We start from the raw sequence: 25444 nt of genomic DNA on the forward strand, positions 1-25444 counted from the left end.
AAGTGCTTACGCCAGGCCACAGTGGTGCATTTCTGTAATCCTACTCAGGAGGCTGAAATCTAAAGATTGTGGTTCAAAGCCAGGCTAAGTAGTAAAGCCTGAGAAACTCTGATTTCAAAGGTTTTTTGCTCAAGGCGGGCTAAAGTGGTGAGAAGTGCCAGTCTTGAGCAAAAAAACAACGTGAGGCCATGAACCGCTTAAGCTCAAGCTCCAGTACCAGAATATACACAAAAAAGTCATCCAGATCAGTACAGAGATCTTGTTCTTGTGCTTCATGCAGAGTATGTCACAGCATGAAGTATATGGCATGCTAGAAATAGTTCAACTTGCATTTCATAAAGGAAAGAGAACGCCATCATTTAGAAAGGCAAACTAAGAACAAATTTACAAACCAAGAATATAGTATTTTATTCATTTCCAGATTAGAGTATCACACAGCATATACATATACTTCGATAATATATAAAATAAAGAATAAAGCATAGAAAGGAATATTGGTGTGAGGCTGCCTTGCAGGACATCTTAGTTCTGTGAGTTCGAGGTGAGGGGTCCCCATGTTGAGGCAGGCAGCAGCAGGACCCCCACAATCGCAGGTCACTCAAAGCACTGCTTTCCCCTCGGTACTTACAATGCAACTAGCTGAGTCATGGCATGTCACTGGTATCCATGACAACGGACACCAAGTAGTAAATAAACCACAGCAAGGTGAATTATTATATATCATTTTTTGCACTGTCCTCCAGATAGTTTCCTTTATAAACTAAGAATCATGTCCAGGGTCCAGCTCCCTTGAGTTGCATTCCAGTTATTGCTGAAGAAAAGACAGAAAAGAAGCATTAGTTATTAGAAAACACAGGGTGAGTGCAGCAGGCGTTGTCTCTGCTGATGCCTGCATGGACTCCTGGCTGTGGGCAAGGCCTGCATCTGTGGCAGCAGGCAGGAATGCATGCAGGCACCCATCAGTGACCCGAGACCTACTGATCTAAGTGCTGGGGGCAAATAAAGAGGCTTAGTGGACGCCAGTTTTCAAAGAGGTCTGTGAGCTGCGTGATGGTGGTTCACCCCTATAATCCTAGCTACTCAGGAGGCTGAGATCTGAAGGTTGCTGTTCAAATCCAGCCCAGGGCAGGACAGTCTGTGAGACTCATCTCCAAATTAGCAACCAGAAAACCAGAAGTGGGACTGTGGCTCAAAGCGGTAGAGTGCTAGCCTTGAGCACAAGAGCTCAGGAACAGTACCCAAGCCGTGAGTTCAAGCCCCACAACAAAGAAAGAAGCCTGTGAGCCAGAAGCACAGGCTGCCCAGGAGCAATGCTGGTAGTAGTAGAGACAGCAGGCTCCCCCGCCTCCATGCTCCTGCTGAAGAAAGGCTCCTCCATCCTTGTCAATTTAGGAGGCCCAGCAGCTGACCTCTCGGACTGGAGCACTGTCAGCATGCTCCTGGCTTCCGCCAAGGAAGCTGCTTACCTTTGCCTTGTTCTGAACTGGGAGATACAGTTTGAACTCTGCTGGCAGCTCATCTTCTGAGTAGAGTCTGTCTGAGAAGTACACTCGGCGGATGCGGCAGTTTGCGTGGATCTGTGGAAGCAAGACTCGTTGACAGGCTTGACAGCACTGCTTTCCTCTCTTCCTGCTCTCCTAAAGGCTCTCCCATGGCCTTCCCACAGCACTGTCAAACCTCATCTCAAGCATCTTGGCCCTGCTTAAGGGTAAATTAGGGAAAATGGGGGTTTTGCTTCCTAAATTTACCTGCTTCTTTTTTTGTGCTGGTCTTGGAGTTTGAACTCAGGGCCTGGGAGCTGTCCATGAACTTTTTTGCTTAAGGCTAGTACTCTACCTCTTGAGCCACAGCTCTGCTTCTAGCTTTTTCTTTTCTTTTTTCATGGTTAACTGGAGATAAGAGTCTCATAGACTTTCCTGGCCAGGCTGGCTTTGAACTGCAATCCTCAGATCTTAGCCTCTTGAGTTGCTAGGATTACAGGTGTGAGCCACCAGCACCTGGCTTGAATTTACCCCTTAGATCTGAGCAGATGTCTCCATCTTTCCCAGCCCTGTTTGAGACCAGAGCTTCTTGCACAGTAACTCAGGAACTTTGGCCAGACAGCCCAGTTCTTCTGCCACATGAGCCACAGCAGCCTCAGATAGGGCGTACCCCACCACAGGGCTGCATCCATGACTGGCAAGTACCTGCACTCTCAGGGTCTCGATGTAGTTTGTGCCATATGCTCTCCGGGTGAAGTCGGATAGGTTGAACTGAATCTGGTTCCACCCATCATCCAGCCGCATGGGCATGGTACAGATGAAGGGTTTCACACGGGTGGTGCTCTGGTAGTTACTTGCTCGAAACCGCCGGCGCACATTCTTGTCATCTAATACCTGCAGAATGTGGAGGAGGAGGGCTGAAAAGGTGGCTCAGTGGTAGAGTGCTTGTCTTGCATGCATGAGGCCCTGGGTTTGATTCCTCAGCACCACATAAGCAGAAAAAAACAGAAGTTGCACTGTGGCTCAAGTGGTAGGGCGCTAGCCTTGAGCTGAAGGACAGCGCGCAGGCCCAGAGTTCACACCCCATCACACACACAAGTTCACGCCCCATCACACACACACACACATGCACAGACACGCGCGCACGCGCGCACACACACACACACACACACACACACACACACACACACACACACACACACACACACACACACACACACACACACACACACACACACACACACTGTGGAGGAGGTCATGCCAACTCCACCTTGTTAAGAGGAGAACCTGAACCCCTACAGCCTGCTTTCCTAAGGCTGAAGCCTGGGAAGGTAAGCAGACCAGGTACAGCTTGTATTCTGATGAGGATAGCCAGGAAGCAATAAGTTATCTTCTTAGTTGCCAAGACAACACCATCTTCTTATAATACATGATACACACAGCAGGCTTTCAGACTGTAATATTATTTCATAAATGCTGCTCTTTTAAAAATCAGAAATGCTAAAATAGAACACTAACTTAGTATACTCTCCAATGAGTATTGTGCTACCCTTAAGCTTTGAAATCTTATAGTATTGGTTACAGTTTTCTAGGTGGTTACTGTTTTAAGACCTGACATGAGCTTTTTTTCTTGGTTGGTTGTGGGGCTGGAACTCAGAGGCTGGGCCTTGTCCCTGAGCTCTTTTTTCTCAAGGCTAGGGTTCTACCACTCTAAACCACACAGCTCCACTTCCAGTTTTCTGGTGGTTAGGTAGAGGTAAGAGTTTCACAGACTTTCCTACCCAAGCTGGCTTTGAACTGTGATCCTCAGATCTCAGCCTCCTGAGTAGCTACGACTATAGGCGTGAGCCACAAGCAGCTGGCTCTGACATTAACTTTTGATTCCAAACACCAAAATTTCCCCCTACTAACGAGGGCTGCGTGTGGCTTACAGCAGAGGGAGGAAATGCACACAGTAGGGCAGTGGTGCTCTGGGGCACCTGTCATTTCTTTGGAATAGCCCAGGGTGGACAGCTGATGTACACACACTCACCTGTACCTCAAAGGTAAAATATTTTTTCAGGTTTTTGATAATCATAACGAGAAAAGGAAGTTTAATTCCCAGCGTCTTCTTTGGGTCTGCAGGACATGTGATGTATGTGGTGCTACAGAGAGAAAGGCAGACACAAAAGGTGCAGACAATTATCCACAGAGCTCAACTATTAAGCCACAGAATGTTCTTTAAAAGGCCTGATGCAAGCCGGGCGCTGGTGGCTCACGCCTGTAATCCTAGCTACTCAGGAGGCTGAGATCTGAGGATCGCGGTTCAAAGCCAGCCCGGGCAGGAGAGACCGTGAGACTCCTATCTTCAATAAACCACCAGAAAACAGGAAGTGGCGCTGTAGCTCAAGTGGTAGAGCGCTCGCCTTGAGCTGAAGAGCTGAGGGACAGCGCCCAGGCCCAGAGTTCAAGCCCCACGGCTGACAAAAAAAAAAAAAAAAAAAAAAAAGGCCTGATGCATGCATGATGGTAGGTACCTGTCGTGCCGTAGTACCAGATACTCAGGGAGTTGAAGCAGGAAGACTGAGCCCAGGAGTTTGAAGCCAGCCTGGGCCACAAAGGGAAACCCTACCTCAAAACCCAAACCAAAGCCAAAAATGCTAGACTCAGAAATAAAAGCTTAACACAGTACTAGAGACTACCAGCAAAATACTGGAAAAACACCAGACAAGTGGAATTTAGGAAGTTCTTCCACTGTAAGAGGACTTCAATTATGGTCCAAGAGAATTATGAAATGAGAGAAAACCAAAACAACGGTCATTGTGGCACTGGCCCTGTCTGGCTGACCAGCAATACCCTTCTCACGCTCTGGGTGAATATTAAGCATGTGGCTAACAAACACTGTGCTTTCTGAGTGCTAAGCATGGTCCAAGTACGTCACCCATAGCTACTTAACTCCTATTGTAAGCTTGTGAGGCCGTGTAGGTCCCCATCCCTTTACAGGCAAGGAGACTAAGGCCTGGGGATTAGGTGAGTAACTTGCTGAGGGCAGCTCTAAGCAGCAGCCTGTGCTATTAAGCTCGGTGGTGCCCTGCCTCCCTGGTGTGCACATGTCTAGAGAACAGAACTAGCAACTCACCTGACATTTGTCCCTTCAATCTCTAGCACCAGGGACTGGATGTCATTGTCAGTGATTCTTTTGATGTGGCCATTCCGCACCTACAAGGAAGACAGTTAGGACTGAATATCTGGCCAGAACCTTGTAGACTCTGAGGATGAAATGGAGCACTGAAGGAGCAGCACCGTAGCCCACGGGGCTCGGCACACAAGAGTGTGACACAGGATGTCAAGGCCTGCTATTCCTTCCACAGGTGCCATCTTCCCAAAGACTTCATTTACCAACCTTGACCACAAAGGTCAACAAACTGCTGACAGTGATACTTCCGAGTGTCATGGGGGACAGCATTATTCCCAGCTGCACGCAGTGGTGTATGCCCGTAAGCCTAGCTACTTGGGAGGGAGGGAGGCTGAGGCAAGTGGGTTGTGAGTTTGAGGCCAGTCTGAGCAACATTGTAAGACCCCATGGCAGCCAAAAAAAAGTATCACTCCTATGACTTACTTCCTTCTGCATTTTCTTTTCTTTTTTTTTCCTTTTTGCCAATCCTGGGGTTTGAACTCAGGGCCTGGGTGCTGTTCCTGAGCTCTTCTGCTCAAGGCTAGAACTCTACCACTTGAGCTGCCTTTCACCTTCTGGCTTTCTGGTGGTTAACTGTAGAGAAGAGTCTCATGGATTTTCCTGCTTTGATCAGCAATTCTCAGATCTCACCTTCCTAGTAGCTAGAATTATAGGCATGAGCCACTGATGCCTGACTGCATCTTCTTTCCTAACCTGCTACTTTTTAAATAGGAACTCAAGTCTCACCTGTACCACTTAGTCATCTTTCTTGGCATTTCCAGCTAATCTGGTTTCCTGGCTCATGTTGCTTAGTCTCTGTGATTTAGCATTCTGTCCCATGTTTACAACAGCGCTTGTTTCAGATATGGGATGTACAAAAGGAGGAATCTCTGTTGAGATTTGTTTAGGAACAAATATTTCCAAGCATTAATCTCTGAAGCACTCACTATGGTGGCACAGAGACATGCCAGTGTAGCTTGGAGACAGTTTGGACACTCACACACTAAGTTTAAGCCCTAGGATCTGCACCAAAACAACAACAACAAAAAACCCAAAACATTTTATCTTGTTAGATCTGCATATGGAATTCCTTCAGGTGACATCTGATGTTACTCCTTGTCTTCCTCTATAAGTAAGACTGCCACCAAGAGTAGTGAGCAAGTACCAGGCACTATTTCTGTTTCTACAAGGCCTGGTGCTGTATCAGGCATCAGCTAAGCATTCAAAGTCATGTGACTTCTGGAATCTGTCACCCTAAGGGTGGTGGGGGAGGGATTTAGACATTCCTGGACACCACACCACACCAGGGATTGCCACAGGAAGCTGCAGGTGCTGGGAGCATCACAGAGCCCACGAGGCCTCCAGCATGAAGAATGCCTTCCCACAGAACATCCTCTGGCCCCACTGTCACAGCAGGAATGCTGCGCTAGACAGGCCCCCCATCTCCACCAATGTAGCATTTCTCAAGACACAAATGTCACATTGAAATACTTCTCAAACAAAGCTGGTGACATTCAATGCCCTCCTGCTTTCAATGCTGGGCCTCTTTCCAAGGGAGATTAAGAGCACAAAGGCTCAAGTCTGTATGGAAAACACCAATCCGGCCCACCTCATTCCGCATGCAAAATGCTCCCAAAATGCAGAAGGACCTGCATTTTTTTTGGGAAACCAGGCAGCTTTTGGTGAAGGAGGAATTATTTCCAAATAACATAATGCAGTTTTATTGGTAAGAACTATAAACATGAGCTGAGGGCCAGTGGCGCACATCTGTAATCCTAGCATCTTAGGACGCTGAGATCCAAGGATCACAATTCAAAGCCAACTGAGGCAGGAAACTCCATGCAATGGTTATCTCTGATTAACCACCAAAAAAATCCAAATGAAGCTGTGGTTCAAGTGGTAGAGCACTAGCCTTGAGCTCAAGGACTGCACTCAGGCCTTGAGTTCAAGCCCCGGTATTGTGCACACACACAAAAGAGTAATTTGATAACATACCATAAATTGTTCTCAATAACAAGCATGCTTTAAAAGGTACATACTGAAGACAGAGTTAAATTACAAGGGCTAAGGAGTAATGAGGGCCTGAAGATGCTTCATGCTACAAAGCAACATGTTGCTATTGTACTTATTTATTTTTGGTACTCACACCTGGATGCTGTCCCTAAGCTTTCGTGTTCAAGGCTAATGCTCTACCACTTTGAGCCATAGTTCCATTTAGAGCTTTTTGGTGGCTGATTGGAGATGTGTGTCAAAGTCTTTCCTGTCTAAAGTGGCTTCAAACCATGATTCTCAGATCTCAACCTGGGCCTGGGCGCTGTCCCTCCGCTCAAGGCAAGTGCTCTACCACTTGAGCCACAGCACCACTTCTGGTTTTCTGGTGGTTAATTGGAAATAAGAGTCTCATGGACTTTCTTGCTCAGCCTGGCTCTGAACCACGATCCTCAGATCTCAGCTTCCTGAATAGCTAGGATTACAGGCATGAGCCACTGGCACCCGGCTTCATGTTGCTGTTTTAAAGCACAGCCTCAACTGAAAGCTCTCAAGAGGGTTCCCTGCTCCAGAGACCAGCCCCATCACAGGGCTGTGCTTTCTGCCCATCTCAGGTTCAGTGTAGATGATGATGGCCAGAACACCAGCCACCAGTGAGTCTCCAATTCAGGTGTTCATGAGGAAAATAGGAAGCACTATGTGCCAGGGGAGGCAGAAAGGCAGGGGTGGAGCAGTGATATTCCTGGACTTCCACCTGCTCCCACGGCCAGCTAATTTCTCTAGACTTTCAGTATTACCAAATACCAACTGTATTCACAAATTTAACTTTACAGAATGAATGAATGCACACTAATCTAACAAGACAAGCCAGTGGGGAAAGGCTGGCTCTTTTAAAGTCAAAGCCATTGATAGATTGGTCTTCTCCAGAGTTTTAACCTGGTTGGTAGTAAGAAACTACGCTTTGCTCATGAAAAACTGCTCATGAAAACCAGACTTCCTTTGCTCCTATAGAAAGTTTGGAACCAAAGAAGAAAACTGGAAGTGTTTCCAGAGCTCAGCAGCCAAATGAAGCGGGTGTTTTAGTGATTTATGCTGTTTCTCCTTCACAAATGCCTCCTTACTGGAGAGAAGGTAGGTAGAAATGCTGACTGCAGAACAGGAACAAAGGAGAGGGGGAAAGCGTGGGGCAAAGCCCCACCATCTTGTAAATCCCTACACTGAGCTATGAATCCTTATACTGAACTATGGAGGATGACCCCCTCCTCAGACCAGCTTCTCACAAACACACAGAACAAGGTGCATGGCCTCACAAAATATGCACTTCCTTTCCTTCACTGCTTCTGGTTCAGAAGGCAATGGGTAGGCCTGGCTTTGGGGCTGCTTAGTATTTATTGCTCAGTGTGGAAACAGGTTTTATTTTTTTATGGTTCATTAAAAAAATTCATGATATATTATCATAATCAAAGTGTGGCCTTTGAGTGTTTTATTCTTAAAATGGGGGGGGGGGGCGGGGAGGAGAGAGGAGGCCAGACACTGATGGTGCACACCTATAATCCTAGCAACTCAGGAGTTTGAGATCTGAGGATTAAGGTTCAAAGTGAGCCCAGGCAGGAAAATCCAAGAGCGACTTATCTCCAAAAAGGTGAAACTGGAGCTGTGGCTCAAGTGCAAGAATACTAGTTTTGAGCAAAAAAGCTCAGGGATAGAACCCTGGCCCTGAGTTCAAGTCTCAGGACCAGCACCGCCCCCTCCCCCCCAAAAAGGGGGGGGACTCTTTATTTGTAATTTATGAGTTCATGAATTCCCCTCCCCCACCCACCAGCTGGGGCTGGAAGTGATGCCTCAGAAGCCAGGCTGCAGATCTGCCTCAGCAGTGAGATTCCACATGCAGACCTCCCAGTCTCTCCCTCAGTCTCCCAGGCTTCCCCTGGTTGCTGGGGCAACTAAGAAAGAACATTGCTGGTCACTCCATTAAGCCCAGGGAAAAGGGTCAAACACTGTGCCCACAGTCTGCCAACACTCTGCATTTCTAGAGGGCTTTAAAAATAACCCGGGAGCTGTGTCCGTCCCCTCCCCCACCCCACTTTCAATTTTCTGGCTCCACCCACTCATCCTGGCATGCAGCTGAACCTTGAGCCATCTGGCATCCTCCTTTTAATGACACATGTTCTGGTGTACTTAAGCCATTAGAGCTGTCTGTCCACTGCAGCAGACAGGAGTCTGGTCTGTCAGAAAACAAGCAGAGGGAGCCCTCTGTGGGGAGAAGCAGGCATGGCTCAGGCTGCAGGAGGCTGGGGCTTCTTTTTCTCCTTTTACTACACTTTCCATGGACTACCTAGAAGACAGAGGACAACAGACATACCTAACACCTACCCCACTACTTAACACAGGGGCAATACATGCTTTCAAAGGGTAAGAGTAACCAGGGCTCATGCCCTTATCCAGTTAATAGCCAAAGTTATTACTGACGAAAAATGAAGAGCATCAAGAGTCTGACCCTGGGAAAGTAAGAATCACTTCATTACCTTTGTGTCCAAATACACTCACTTCCACCCGTGGAAATCATGTCCATTGATCATAGGTCAGCAGAGTCTGCTAACAAAAAACTAGGGAATGGAAACCAAACACTATCCAGTAACATCAACTGAAGACAGCCACTCACGTTTATGTCATAGGGGAATGGGTAGAAGCAACAGTGTCATGAGAGAGGAGAGGAAGGGAGGGAGAGAGGGAAAGTACAGAGGAAGGAGGAAGGAGGAAGAGAGGAGAGAGGAAGGAGAAAGGGGGGAAAGGAGGAAGAGCAGCTTTGTTTTTTCTTTTTTTTGTTTTTGTTTTTTTTTGTTTGTTTTTTTGTCAGTCATGGGGCTTGAACTTTGGGCCTGAGCACTGTCTCTCAGCTCTTGAGCTCAAGGCTAGTACTCTACCACTTGAGACACAGCACCACTTCTAGTTTTCTGGTGGTTTGTTGGAGATAAGAGTCTCACAGACTTCCCTGCCTGGGCTGACTTTGAACTGTGATCCTCAGATCTCAGCCTCCTGAGTAGCTAGGATAACAGGCATGAGCCACCAGTACCCAGCCTATCCCATTATTTTACAGGAGTTTGTGGGGACAGAACTTCCCAGTACCCTCCTTACAATCCAGAGCTATGCTTACACTAGACATAACATCTATTCATGTAAGGTCTGCTAGTCCTGGAAGTTAAGAGGTCATTAAAGAATACCCTAAAATTTTCAAGTTCTTGGCTTGAAAATGTACAAAGAAACTGTAGCCAAATTAATTAATTAATTAATTAATTAATTAATTAGTGATACAGGGGATTGGCTTACTAGGCAAGCACTCTACTATTCACGTTATGTCTTAACCCTTTCGTTCTTTAAAAATCAGTTTCAGGGCTGGGAAGGTGGCTCAGTGGTACAGTGCTTGCCTTGCATGCATGAGGCCCTGGGTTCAATTCCTCAGCACCACATAAGCAAAAAGACAAAAGCCAGAAGTGCTGTGGCTCAAGTGGTAGAGCGCTAGCCTTGAGCTGAAGAGCTGAGGGACAGTGCCCAGGCCCAGAGTTTAGGCCCCATGACGGAACAAAAAAAAAAATCAGTTTCAATCAGGGTATTAATTCTACAAAGAGGTTTTACTATGTGATATTTCCATACAAACATATAATGCATATTAGGCAATATACATTATAATTTTATTTATATTGTAATGTATCATACAGCATGTTATCTCATGTACATTGCATGCACATGTAGAAATATCAGTGATAGCACTCTTGATTTTGTTTCTGAAATAGGATCTCAGTAACTTTTCTCAAGCTGACCTCAAACGAATGAGATCCCATCTTGCTTATTGAGTAGCTGGGATTACAGGTGACCACCACCACAGCTAGCTAGGCTATATGTTTGTGTGTATGCATAGCCTCCAGTACTGAGGCTCCTGTAGCACTTGAGCTGGTTTTTGCTGGTTAATTGGAGATAAGAGCCTCATGGATTTGTCTGCCTGGGCTGGCTTCAAATTGAGCTGCTCAGGTCTCAACTTCCTGAGTAGCTAGGATTATAGACGAGAGCCATTAGTGTCCGATTTTGTAGTCAGATCTTAAGCTCATTTCAGGACTAGCAAGTGCAAAAGCTTTGAAAGAGAACAAGATGTCATTTGGTAGGAGGCTGCTGCTGAGAAGGGCCTGGAAAAGCAACCCTGGGGAGCTAGTAAGGCTGGCGCCAGACCATGGGCCATGTGGCCTCAGAGGCACATTAAGAGTCTAAAGTGGGGAAGCCACAGTGCAATGATTACACTATTATAACGTCAGAAGTCTGGTTTTGTTGGATTTCCTATTTCTAGGCATTCAAATGCTGGCTTCAGTTATAACTTAGTATAGAGCAAACTCCTCAGTTCCTTGTCATATGTAATACTATAAGCCAAACTTATAATCCATACTAACTCTACGCTATAACTTAGTTACTAAGCATTTTACACACATCTTCATTTAATCTTCACAGCTCTGAGAAGTAGTTTAGAAAATTGGTTTAACCCTTGTCCAAAGTCACACAGCCAGAACATAGTCTAAGCAGGAACAAGTCAAGGTGCAGCTACAGCCCAGCACTGGAGTTTCATAAGAAGATACTACAGAGCTACTGAAACTCTCCACATAGACACCTCATGTAAAAAAATGTCTAAGCTGTGCCTGGGAGAGGAGATGGAGAGGTGAGCGCCCTGAGTCTCAAAGGGTGTCTGGTAAGTCGCTGGAGTTACAAAAATAACTAGTGGGCAAGTGCTCACGGAAGGCAAGGCTGCAAATTCATGCATACCGTGACTAGGGCACTGACTCTGAACAGATATCAAGCATACTCTACACAGAAACCAAACAGTTCTCTCTGTATAAACTCAAAAAAGGAGAATAGGAAAGTTTTGTGAAATTAAAATGCTAACTCAAAATAGATACCTCAGTCAATATATAACCATTGGCAAAGGTTGGTATCATGTCTAGGTAAATGTGGCCAGCCTCACCCATGCTAGCCCCCAAGAAACTTCTTTAAAAAAACCAAACCAAACCAAAAAAAACTCTATCTTCTCTAACTCTAGGCTGGGAAGGTGGCTCAGTGGTAGAGCGCTTGCCTTGCATGCATGGGTTCAATTCCTCAGCACCACATAAGCAAAAAGAAAAAAGCCAGAAGTGGCGCTGTGGCTCAAGTGGTAGAGCGCTAGCCTTGAGCTGAAAAGCTGAGGGACAGCGCCCAGACCCAGAGTTCAGGCCCCATGACCGGACCCCCCCCCCAAAAAAAAGAAGTATACACAATGCCTGCCACTATATGTTGCTCAATAAACCTTTGCCAAGTATACCAATCCACAGTGTTTCCCTGACTGGACTGAATTCCAGTCACTTTCTAAGAACTTTCTGAAGTAGCCAAAATGGAGTAAGGGTAGAGTAGAGACATCTCTCCTAAACACTCTTCAGTCTAGTCTAAATACATTCCTGACTCTTACTTAACTTTTCCTATTTGAGGGTTTTGTTTAAAGATGAGTGTTCCCTGAGGTTTTCTTTGCCAATGGACTAACAATATGTTCATGTGTTTATGTCATCAGGGTACCATCGACCTCTAGTGGCGTTGTTGAGGGACACGGGGCTCCATGGTTACTTTGCTTCTATAGTCCATGTGTAAACATGTTGACTAGTCAAAAAACTGCACTTGAGAAATAAAGCATGCACCACAGAAGATCAAAACCAAAACTATTAAGACAGACAACCTTGACAAGTTCCAATTAGTCAAAACAGAGGGTCCCCACTGCAATTCTTTCAATGTGATCCTCTGATCTGCTCTGAACACCTGTCCTCCTACATCAGGTCCTAGTCTCTATTTCAACTGCTTTATGTGAGCACTTGCTAGAATTTCATCCCAAGTTCAAGTGGCACACGGGGCTGCTCTCTCCAGGCCTTCTGACTGCCAGTATCCTAGGCAAGCAGCTGTCTCCTCACAAAGTTCCCAGGTAGGCTCACTCTGGGATCTCTGCAGAGGTGCAATGTCATAGTTTATTCCATGGTGAACAAAACTACATAACTAAAACTCTCAGGAATATAGTTATAAAAGGAAGTTTGTCTATGTAATGCTTTTCTATGTAATACTCTTGGGCCTCAGCGTCTGGCTTGTGGATCAAAGAATTTGAAAGAGAAGTGAAAGCGAAGGTCCAATCTCCCATTGAGATCTTCTCATCTCTGCAAATACCAAGAGAAACAGACTCCCTCAAGGTGGATGTCAGACAGAGAATTGTTCAGCTTTGACAGCCAGGTGTCCATGGGCTCTTTCAAACTCTGTGTGGCTCTGAGCTCTCCAGACACAGTTGTTGTAGGATAAAATCCAAAATTGCTGGCTTCATCACTAGTCAACAACTTAAATCATTCCACAGGTGCCTCCATAGAAACACTGCTCAGCATACTACTTCATTCTCCCCAGAGGGCAGAACTAAGGCATATTCCCTAAACCACTTGGCTTCCACATGAGCGCTCACCTAAACTTATAGTGGACAGGGTCATCCTCTCCTGGGGTTGGGAAAACTGAAGTTGCCTGAATAGAAATCCTGAGGCTTCTTGTTATTGTACTAAGACTCTGACACCATCTTTCGGTTTCCTCGATGGAGAAATCCAGCACTAAGCAACAGTGCAGACTCCAAGTCACAGTCAGTAAAAGAGCAGGTGAAAAGGGCCCCGGAATACGGGCTTGTGTGGGATCCTGCGAGGATGGGAATCAATGAATGGAACCCAAACATTCCTGGCTCGTCCCTGGCTCTGCCTGAACAAAGGCTCTGTGTGTAGTGATCAGCACAGGGCCTGGCACAAAATAGGACATCAGGAAACATGGGCAGAATCCGTAACCAGCAGGTCCTTTCCTCCCCCTAACTGTATGCATTGTGTAAATGCCTTAACCACGCCCACCCCACATGCACCCCTCTCCCCGACTCACACAGACCCCCCACCCCACCCCCCCAAGGCTGGGGACCCAGCACAGCGGCGGCCTCCCGCCCCTTCCAAGCCCTAACTCCGCGCAAGGCGGGCGGGAAGGGGAGCTGCCCCTGCACGCCGCTCCGCCGCTGCCCCCGGCGCCTGACCTTTTTGTCCCAGATCTGCAGGGGCTTGCTGCCGATGCTGTACAGGATGGACAGGAAGCCGCTCTGGAACGTGTTTTTGAACATCTCGCCGGCGGCCTTCTCCGCGGCCGCCCCGGAGCCGCCCTAGGCCCCGCAGGGGATAGCAGCGACGAACAGCCAAGGCCAAGGACGGACCTCTTGGTCCGAAGAAGAGACGCCGAGCTCCCGACCTGCAGCCACCGACCGCGGAACTTGGACGCAGGATGCTAGGTCCGCAACCCTCAGCTTCCGCAAAAGCCACCTCACGACAGAAACCACAGCAACTGCCGCCGCGCCGCTCTCTCAGTCCTAAATGGAGGCGGAGCACTTCCTTCAGCTTAAACTGAATCCCTCCGCACACCAGATCCCGCCCTACGGGAGAGCGAGACCCAACCCTGTCAAGGGGATCTCGAACTTCCGGTTCCTTCCGCCCGTAAGCCCCGCCCTAATACCGCCCCCTGGTGAAAAGAACTTCGTTGCCAAGGGACTATTTTTTCCCACCCAAGTCTCAATTTGCTACAAGAGAGCGGAAGGAGGCAGGATTATAGACGTGTTGTTGTAGTACTAAGTATTGTCATGGGAACCAAGCGAGGGCGAGGAGGAGGCGCGACAATCAAGCTCCGCCCCTGTGGGAGGAGCTACAGGTGCAAAAGAACTAGGGAGAACCCGGGAAGATGGCTCTCTGCTAAGAAAGCGCCTACCGATATTCTAGGAATTAAAATAAATGCTTGTTGGCTGAGTAGAAGATCAAGTCATTGTGAGCTACCAGTATTGAGCTAAGTGCCTTCTATATATCATTACCTTTAATTATGAACAAAGTCCTATGAATGGTTGGAGTCCACTACTCTGAGAAAAATCGATATGGTCTTAAATGCATTGCTTAGAAAAAGAGCCTGAGAAGCGATAACAACAGAAATTAACTTGAAAAACTAAAGTTGATTTGGCTGAATTGAACTAATGGATTTGGCGGGGGGCGGGGAATTAATACCTAGAACACTGTAGGAAAGAAAGAACACAAGCCATAGTATTTCTAATGTGAACAACCCCCCCACCCCCACCACACACACACATACACACACACACACACACACACACACACACACACACACACACACACACACACACACACACACACACACACACACACACACACATACACACACACCAAATTTGGAGACTTCCACTTACACAGTATGTTGTATGCCTAGGCTGGGCTGGGTATTATGCCTGACAGAAAAATAGTTTGTAGCTAACACCATCATTGTAGTAGTTGTTACCACTATAGTTGTAAATTGAACAACGCTTTGGCCTAATTAATTTATTAAATCTTCACATCAACCCTCTGAATAATCAGAGGGTTTTGTTTGTTTGCCAGTCCTGGGGCTTGAAATCAAGACCTGGGCATTGTCCCTGAGCTTCTTTTGCTCAAGGCTAGCACTCTATCACTTGAGCCACAGCACCACTTCTGTCTTCTTCTGTTTATGTGGTACTGATGGCTTCATGCATGCTAGGCAAGCACTCTACCACTAAGTCACATTCCCAGCCCCAGCCAGAATTTTGAGACATAGAAGGAAAGAAAACACATAAATTGTATTACATATAAAGTTAAAGCTTTTAATATGAAATTTTTTTTTTGGTAAATTCTGGAGAGTTTATATACTTCAAAGGCTAGTGAACATTTATGCTTTGATTGTTACTAAGTTGTTCAAAATACCCTCACGAGAAAAAAAATTTATTGTGAAAATATCGTATAGAGGGGTTACGATTACATGGGCAAGATAAAAAAAAAAAATTTTAAGAAGAGAAAATGAGTTGGTGTTAGTGGCTCATGCCTTTAATCCTAGGTACTCAGGAGGCCGAAATCTGAGGATCCTGGTTCAGAGCCAGCATAGTCAGGAAAGTCCATGAGACTCATGTCCAATTAATCACCTAAAGCCAGAAGTGGAGCTGTGGCTCAAGAAGTAGAGCACAGGGGCTGGCAAGGTGGCTCAGTGGTAGAGCGCTTGCCTTGCATGCATGAGGCCCTGGGTTTGATTCCTCAGCACCACATAAGAAAAAAGAAAAAAGCCGGAAGTGGCGCTGTGGCTCAAGTGGTAGAGTGCTAGCCTTGAGCTGAAGAGTTGAGGGACAGCGCCCAGGCCTAGAGTTCAGGCCCCATGACCGGACCCAAAAAAAAAAAAAAAAAAAAAAGGAGTAGAGCACAGCTCTGAATGAAAAAACTAAGTGATAGCACCCAAGCCCTAAGTTCAAGCCCAGGACTGGTACATATATATACGAGGCAGAGAGAGGGTGGGGGGGGGAGGGGAGAGAAAGAGAGAGAGGGAGAAAGAGAAAATATAAAACATTTAAGAAAGAGAAATAATCAGGCAAATTGTGATGATTCAAATACTGCACTACCTTACCCATTTGAAATTGTATATGAAATAATTTTCTAGAAAAAAAAACAATTCCAAGTCTAGAGGCAGAAAACTAGCCAATAATTATAAAAGAAAAAAGGCAGTTATCCACCCTGCTTCAGAAGCTTCTATTTTGTCAGTTGTTCTTCTGATGAATATAGTTTATTGAGAAACTGAAAACTAGCATTCTCTTACCATTCAGAAATAATTGTCTGCATCTGTACATCATCTATTCATGTCTCCTTGTCCTACCCTCCTCACTTGGAATTAATCTACCCCTCTGACTCATCCAATCATGAATAAATAAACATATGCAGATATCTACAGGAGTTTTGTCTGGCCTAAAATAGACATATACTAGACTTGCTATCGAGCACTATGGCTTTAAATCCACACAGCATTGAGTCTATATGCATCAAATATGTTGCTTGTAACTGCATAGCCTGCCCAGGCACACTTCCATCATATTTTATCTGTCTACTTCTCCACTCTAGAAAATGGTTGTCCTATACCTGTCCCTTAAGGACCTTGTGAGAATCTCATTTGCATACACACCCAGTACCAATATTTTTAGATCACAATGTATGCATAAAATTAATCTGATTAAGTGGTTCTTTTTGTTTGTTTGGTAGTGTTGGTACTGGGGTTTGAACTCAAGAAATTCATTCTTACTAGACAGGCATTCCATGACTTGAACCATACATACATACCAATTCCTCCTCAATCGGATTGTATTACCATATGGGCACTGGCCAGGTCCAAGACATGTCACTCCTGTTTGCCTGTGGCAGCCTTCTCCCTTCTCTAAGTTGCCCCTCCAAAGTGGCATCCTACATGTGCCAGCCAGGGGAATCTTCTTACTGGCTCTGTTCTAAATAGCCACTGACTCTGCTAAGAACAATCCCTCAATTTTTGTTTTGACCTGCTTTAGCTTGTTCCCTAACCCTCCCTGACCTGTCCCACAGCCTTCTCTTCATTCACCTCTGCCCTTCACCTGTTGGGCCCTTCTCCTAGGGTGATCTGCTGTGCTGGCCAGCTTCTCTCCATTCACTCACATACTCCTATATTAGCTTCTCATGGCTACTTTCTGAGGCTCTCAGAAACAGGGCAGCTGAATACAATGGACATTTCTTCTCTCAGGGTTCTGGAGGCCAGATGTCCAAAGCCAGGGTTTGTTCAGAGCCATTTTCCATCCAAAAGGCACTAGCAGAGTCCTTCTAAGTGGTTCCAGGTATTCCTTGGCTGGTGGTAGCATGATTCCTACCTATTTATCTGCACATAGCATCCTGTCTTCTTCTTATGGGGCACCAGTCATTGGATTTAGGGCACATCCCAAATCCAGTATAATTTTCAGATCCTTAACTAATCATATCTGCAAACCCCCTCTTTCCAACTAAGCTTACTTTCTGAGGTCCCAGTTGAACATGAATCCAGGAAAGAGGGGCACTGTGTAATCCATTCCCCTATTTATGAAGACATTTTTAGCAAACACTTCTTGGCATTCAGCTTTATTTTTGCATTACCATTAGACAGTCTAAATATTTACTGTCTCCTCCTATCTACAGTTTTGATCTGGAATAAAGAATCTGATCTGGCCTTGCACCACTGGCTGTAATCCTAGCTACTTAAGTTTTTTTTTTTTTTTTTGTCAGTTGTTGGGATTGAACTCTGGGCCTGGGTGCTATCCTTCAGCTCTTCAGCTCAAGGCTAGCACTCTATCACTAGAGCCACAGCGCCACTTCCAGCTTTTTCTGCTTATATGGTGCTGAAGAACTGAATCCCGGGCCTCATGCATGTAAGGCAAGCACTCTACCACTGAGCCACCTTCCCAGTCCAATCATAGCTACTTAGGAGGCTGAGATATGACGATCGCAGTGCAAAGCCAGCCCTGGCAAGAAAGTCCATAAGACTCATCTCCAATTAACTATCAGAAAACTGAAAGTGCCACTGTGGCTCAAAGTGGTAGAATGCTAGCCTTGAGCAAAAGAGCTTAGGGACAGCATCCAGGCCCTGAGTTCAAGCCTGGGACTGGCAAAATAAGTAAATAAATAAACAAATAAATAAATACATCTGTCTTGCTGATAGATGTATTCTAGGCCCAAAGTGCCTGCATTTATTTTTTATTTTTATTTTTGGTCGGTCATGGGGGCTGAACTCTGGGCCTGGGTGCTGTCCCTCAGCTCTTCAGCTCAAGGCTAGCGCTCTACCACTTAAGCCACAGCACCACTTCTGGCTTTTTTCTGCTTATGTGGTGCTGAGGAATTGAACCCAGGGCCTCATGAATTCGAGGCAAGCACTCTACCCTTGAGCCAACTTCCCAGCCCCAGTGCCTGAATTTTTAAGTGGGTATGAGGTAAGTATATATTATGTGTTGAGTGTGTTATGGATTTGGGGCTCCTAGACACTGTAGGGCCAGCATAGGCTCTGTCTTCTAGGTCTCAGCAGTTCTAAACCCTTTAGCCAAACAAAAATGATATTCTGCTTATAATCAGGGCTAAACCACCCATCTGCCTACAAAAGCACTGTGAAAGCCTGGGGCTGGTGGTTCATGCCTATAATCCTAGCTACTCAGGAAGCTAAAATCTGAGGATCTTGGTTTGATACCAGCCCAGGCAGGAAAGCCCATAAGACTCTTGTCACTAAAAAGCTGGAAGTGGGGGCTGGGAAGGTGGCTCAGTGGTTCAGCGCTTGCCTTGCATGCATGAGGCCCTGGGTTCGATTCCTCAGCACCACATAAGCAGAAAAAGAAGTGGTGCTGTGGCTCAAGTGGTAGAGCACTAGCCTTGAGCTGAAGAGCTGAGGGACAGCACCCAGGCCCAGAGTTCAAGCCCCATTATTGGCCAAAAAAAAAAAAAAAAAAAAAAGACTACATCAGCCGGGCGCTGGTGGCTCACGCCTGTAATTCTAGCTACTCAGGAGGCTGAGATCTGAGGATCGTGGTTCAAAGCCAGCCCGGGCAGGAGAGACCGTGAGACTCCTATCTCCAATAAACCACCAGAAAACCGGAAGTGGCGCTGTAGCTCAAGTGGTAGAGCGCTCGCCTTGAGCTGAAGAGCTGAGGGACAGCGCCCAGGCCCAGAGTTCAAGCCCCACGACCAACAAAATAAATAAATAAATAAATAAAAATAAAAAATAAAAATAAAAAGCTGGAAGTGGAGGCATGGCTCAAGTGGTAGAATGCCAGCCTTGAGTAAAAAAGCTAAGGGGCAGCACCCAGATCTCAAGTTCAAGTCCTAGGACTGGCACACACACACACACACATACACATACAGACACGGACAAACACACACAGGACACTGTATATAGTCTTTCTGTATTGGGTTGCTCTAATAATTTTCTCACTAAAAATGAAATTGCCTTGAGGTAAAATGAAAACAACTAAAGTGTGGGTGTGCCCTTGAAAATTAAAAAAAAAATGTTGACATGAAAATTCTAGCTTCTCTGAATTACTCACATTAGTAATTGTTTTCCTGAATTGCATTCGGTTCTTATGGTGGGGTGTGAGGTTTATTGTGGTGTGTCTTGGCCACAGTGAGGACTATAAAATCAAAGGTGGGAGAAACAGAAATAGGAGTGGGTTTGCTCCTATTGTGGCTTGGTTTTCGCATGCTTCCTCAAGGTAGAATGTCTTCCTCCAGGCCAGCATCTCAGGACCTATGCGGGTCCCAACCATAGTAGGCATTCCATGAATGAATAGGGAGCCAAATCAGAATATCTCTTACATAGATGCATCAAATACTGTACTTCTTGTATATTGCATTCTCATTATCAAAATATGTTGTCGGTGATATGGGCTTACACAACTAGAATTGTAGTCAGGTTAAAACAGTACTTAGCAAGAGGGGGTCAGATTTCAAAGGCAGTACATTGTCATGTAAAATCAATCCATTAAGTTTGAATGAAAGAGCTGGGCACTGACGGCTCATGGATATAATCCTAGCTACTCAGAAGGCTGAGATCTGAGGATCATGATTCAAAGCCAGCCCCAGCAGGAGAGTCTGTGAGATTCATTTCCAATAAAACACCAAAAAACTGCAAGTGGCATTGTGGCTCAAAGTGGTTAAGCGCTGGCCTTGAGCAGACGAGCTCAGGGACAGCGCTCAGGCCCTGAGTTCAAGCCCCACAACCAACCAGCCAACGATTAACAAAAAGTTTGAGTGAAAGGTAATATTGCAACCAGGCAATGGTGGCTCAGGCTGATAATGCTAGCTACTCAGGAGACTGAGATCTGAGGATTGTGGTTCAAAGCCAGCCCTGGCAGGAAAAATCCATGAAACTCTCATCTCCAATTAATCATAGAAAAAGCCAGAAGTGGAGTTGTGTCTCAAAGTGGTAGAATGCTAGCCTTAAGGACAAAAGCTCAGTGACAGAACCCAGGGCCTGAGTTCAAATGTCAAGACCAACCAAAAGAAAAGAAAGGTAACATTGCACTGGGTGTCACTGGCTCATGCCTGTAATCCTAGCTACTCAGGAGGCTGAGATCTGAGAATCACAGTTCAAAGCCAGCCTGAGCAGAAAAATCCATGAGACTCATCTCAATTAACTATCAGAAAATTGGAAGTGGTGCAGTGGCTCAAAGTGGTATAGCATTAGCCTTGTATGAAAAAATCTCAGGAAAGCGCCCAGGCCCTGAGTTTAAGTTCCATGACCAGCCAAAAAGGAAGAAAAAGAAAAAAAAAAAAAAAAGGTAACATTGTATCAGGGAAAAAGGCATGAAGTGTTTTGGGGAAATTTAGCTTAACTTGAAGTTTGGGTAAATGGCCAACAGAAGTCCTAGCTCTGTGTTAGAACCGGCATCTCTGACCACTAACTTCAGGATCCTGAGCTGAGACAGTGCTTTCACCTAGGTGAGTGTCAAAACAGAGCATTATTAAGTGGTAGAGTGCTTGCCTTGCTAGCATGAATGCAATTCAATCCTGACACAAAAACAAACAACAATAAATAAAACCCAAACAATACAGAAAGTAGAGCAAGCAAACTAAACCTGTCAGCTAGGTATTGGCAGTCAACACCTGTAACCCTAGCTACTCGAGAGGACAGCAATTCAAAGCCAACCTGGGCAGAAAAGTCTGAGACTCTTATCTCCAATTAACCAGCAAAAAGCCAAAAGTAGATGTGTGGCTTAAAGTAGAGCACCAGTCTTGAGCAGAAAAAGCTAAGTGAGAGTATCCAGGCCCTGAGTTCAAGCCCCAAGATCATTACCAAAACAACAGCAAAAACAATGTCCAACTGAGGAGTAAGTTTCTGATTCCGGTGACAGTTTTAAGAGTACTTATATTGAGGTATATAAGCCTTGCTTTGAATTTAATTAGAAATGCCTAAAGGAATTTGAAATTAGAGTAGCTTTAAGTTTATAATGTCTAAGAAAATTTAAGTTTACAATGAATGTTAAAAAATTTTTGATTTAAATAAACTTAGGGGTTCAGATTCAGGACTGATAGTATTTGAATGCTTTGGAGGGCTGCCAGGTTTTTATACATTTTTCATATTAGCTATTGAAAGTGATGTGTACAGTAAGTTTGAACTGTTGAGTATTAGCCAGAGTAAATGTACAAGGAACATTTATAGTGTTTTGCTCTCCCCCCTCCCTCAGGACAAATGTCTTACCATCATTCAGGCTGGTCTCAAACTTCAGATCCTCCACGTTAACCTCCTGCATGTTGGTGTGTGCCAATGACCCAGCTCAATAAGTTTTGAATTAGGTGACTCAAGTTAAAGTAAAAACAACAACAACAAAAGCTCAGGGACAGTGCCCAGGCTCTGAGTTCAAGCCCCATGACCAACCAAAAAAAAAAAAAAAAAGGAAGAAAAAAAGAAATGTAACTCTGTGCCAGGCACCAGTGGCTCACACCTATAATCCTAGCTACTCAGGAGGCTGAGATTTGAGGATTGTGGTTTGGAGTCAGCTGGGACAGGAAAGTCCACGAGACTCTTATCTGCAATAAACTACTCAGAAAATGTTGGAAATGGTACTGTGGCTAAGTGGTAGAGTGTTAGCCGTGAGCACAAAGAAGCCCAGGGACAGTGCCCAGGCCCTGAAGTGAAGCCCCAGCACCAGTTAAAAAAAAATTTTTTTTTTCTTTCAAATGTGTATCTATGGCTCAAGTGTTACATTGTCTGCCTAGCAAGCACAGGGCCCAGAGTTTAAAACCCCCATACCATAATAAAAGTGTTCATCTCTCTCTATAATATCAACTAATTTGTAGCTACAGAAACAAGATGTATAAATCTTAAAGGCACAGACACATTAGATTTTTTTTAATGCACAATTTTAATTACTAAGACATCATTTAAAACAGTAAGTAACTGGTAAGCATCCCCTTTCAGTGCATAACAGCCCTGGTTAAGGGCCAAACCCAGAAGGCAGCAACCATTCAGGTTGGCCCAAGTCTAGAAACTCACCTGCCCTTGGGGCACACAAGGGACATGCCACCACCGTAAGGCAGTACTTATTTCTACCTCTCCCTGCTGTGGGGATGGCAGGGAGGAATAGCAGTGAGGTGAACGCCTGCTGTCTCCGGCTGGCAGGCAAAGTGGGGAACCCCAGGGGCCAGTAGTTTCATCCAAAACAGACCATCGGCAAGAGTTCATGGTGAGCAGAGAAGGTTCCTGCTCATCTGAGTGAAGTCCAAGTGGGACTTTGTTGGATTTCTGCACATTATTGTTAATTTTAAAAACTGACTTCTCACGTTACAAGTAGTAAAACAAACTTTTTGGAGTGGTTTTGACAAAGGCATCAAATCATATAATCATCCATCACATTTAGGACAATTGCAGCATCCCCCAAATGACCTCTTACTACCTGTTGTAGTCACCTTTAACCCTAGGCACTCGTGGACCTGTCCTCCATCTATGAACGTTATTCAAATGGATCATTCAGTCATTTAGTCTGGAACCTGAGAGTGAGCGTGGCCTCTTCACTCGATGCAGCGCATTTCAGGAAGAACTTTATGAAGAAGGCAGCTTGTCTGTTCTGATGTCCCTCCACCTCCCCAAAGCCAGGGCTATTTTAAAACACTGCTGGCCCTCAGCATGCTTTCTTGCAAAGGCTTTCCCACCCATTTCAAACACACCAAAATGCAACCAATTTTTTTTTTTTTCATAGTTTTGGCAGTACTGGGAGTTGGGACTCAGGGCTTTGAACATGCTAGGTAAGCACTCTACTGCTTGAGCAATGTCCCCCGGCCATTTTTCATTTAATGTTTTCCTATAAAATTTCAGAAGAATCTTTAGCATTTGCTTTTAAAATTGACTTTGTGATTTTTGACTCTCATGAGAAATAACATTTTCAAAAGCAAATACTGACTTTAACAACTAAGGGAAGCTCATAGGATTCTACACTTTAAGACATTTAATTCCATTTATTTTTATTTTCACCTTTATGTAACATCATCACGTTTCCGGGTCTCAAACATTTTCAGGTCTGAGTGTCTGGACCAGTCCTGCAAGAATCTCATGATTAAAGTCATCATGGATACAACCTGCACTAGTGTGGAAGGGACTGAAGGCAACTTTCTCAAGAATCCTAACAATCCTCTTTCTACAAAAACTGCAGATGGCAACTTTTGTTTATATTTCTGTAACAAATACAACCCATCCAGAAATGTACGGGCGGTTGCATTCACTGCAGCAAAATTCAAGTAGAAACAGCGCTAAGACTCATCTTGAGGGAGTTGGTGTAACTGCCACATCTACAATGGAATACCGTGCAACCATGAAAAGGGGCGAGGTAGACATACACATGCTGGCAAAAAGACATTGCCACAATCAAGTGAAATACAAGTCTTGGAAAAAGAATGTGTAGTTTGATTATATTTCCATTACTATGAAAATCATTCTAATTAAAACTGGTAGTCAACATCAAATATTAATAGGGGCTTCCTCCAGGGGAGGAAAATGTATGTGTGTGCGTATGCATGAGGGGTAATATTGGAGGTGGGGTTTTCACTGTTAACTCCATTTACCACATCTATTAATTTAGTACTGATGAAAATGCAACATATATTGAACTACCAACCACAGCCTGTGGAAAGATATGAACAGATGCTCTGAACCTTCAAGCATGTTGTGGAGGAACTAGAGGTGGTTCTCTGGTTAGCAGGCCCGTCTCCTTATTTGAGTTAAGAGAAAAAACTTCTGCTTTCTTCCTTCAACCACTCTCCCACTCAACCATTTCCATGTACAAAAGATTATCTGATAGGCTTCAGAAGTTTCTGAAAATCAAGACTCTCACCCTGCAAAGTTGGGGACAGTTGTGGTTCAAAGCAGAGTGGAGGTCCAGAGATGACAACAGAGCTACTGTTCAACCTGGCATTGTGGTGACACATCCAGTGTGTAGACAGACATAGAAATGAGGTATTGTAATGTCATCCTAGAGAGCTTGAAGACCAATAGAAACCTGAGTTTGAAAAAACTAGGTCAGCAATCAGGCCAGAAGGTGCCAAGCCAATTGCTTGTTCCCACTGACCTGGGGTTGGTGGCCCTGGGGCTCCACTCATGCTGTCCAGAGGCATGTGGTCTCATCCTGAGGAAGTGATGGATATGGCAGAAACAAGTCCAAAGGATACCAAGGTACCATGAAAAGGGCCTGAAAGGGCCTCTTAGCTTTGCCCCATAATGGCTCCAGATACTACAAGCAGCCACACTGGGGCTTGCAGCTGTTCAGAACCAGTGGCAGAACAAATGTGCAGAGCAAATGGCCTTTGTGTAGACCAGGCTGGCACACCACCCAGCTGCCCAGGCCTCTGCTCTCCACAGGCAGTGTAAGGACCCTGGCCAGTGGCAGGGCCTGAGGGCCACCAGGTTGTGGCAATTGTTTTCACTTTTACTGGCACAGCTGACTCTAGAAGCAAAACCAAATGCAAGCATTCACTCTAGCCTTTTCCTCTGGTTCCTAGGAGCACTAGAAAGGTGCTCAGAAGCAGCCTTGGACCCCTGGCTACTCTGCTGCCTCTGGATAGAAGACTTGCCTCCAGGACAAGGTGCTTTTCAGAAGGAGATGTTGGGGGTTGGGAGGCTAGGAGTGGGAGATGGAATTAAAACGTAAGCAACGAGATGGCAAGAAAGGGCTAAGGCTTCTTCCCCAGCTCACTAAAATGCTGGGCCACTCTCCCCATTTAGATGTGGGAGTGGGGGTAAGAGGACTTCCCCTGTCTTCTGTCTGGTCACAACTTAACACAAAGGGTTAGAGGCATGGCTCAAGTGGTAAAGTACCTGCCTAGAAAGTGTGAGGCCCTGAGTTCAGTGTCCAGTACTGCTTAAAAAAAAAATCCACAAAAAAACTAAACCCCAAAAGACAAAAACTTGGCAC

The 25444-nt window shown here is 45.4% G+C and overlaps 1 protein-coding gene across 1 annotated transcript; it reads right to left on the minus strand.

Annotated features, from left to right (window-relative positions):
* Positions 1-383: 383 nt before the first annotated feature.
* On the minus strand, positions 384-14043 carry Cfap20 (cilia and flagella associated protein 20). The gene is made up of 6 exons (XM_069992418.1): positions 13721-14043; positions 4600-4679; positions 3514-3625; positions 2187-2375; positions 1467-1577; positions 384-811 (listed from the first exon to the last, which is right to left on the minus strand). The coding sequence occupies exons 1-6, from the start codon at positions 13802-13804 to the stop codon at positions 806-808; spliced, it is 582 nt and encodes a 193-aa protein (XP_069848519.1). The 5' UTR covers positions 13805-14043; the 3' UTR covers positions 384-805.
* Positions 14044-25444: the final 11401 nt, after the last annotated feature.

Source organism: Dipodomys merriami, unplaced genomic scaffold (genome assembly GCF_024711535.1).
Source record: "Dipodomys merriami isolate MVZ:Mamm:240054 unplaced genomic scaffold, mDipMer1.0.p SCAF_41, whole genome shotgun sequence".
Lineage (NCBI taxonomy): Eukaryota > Metazoa > Chordata > Mammalia > Rodentia > Heteromyidae > Dipodomys > Dipodomys merriami.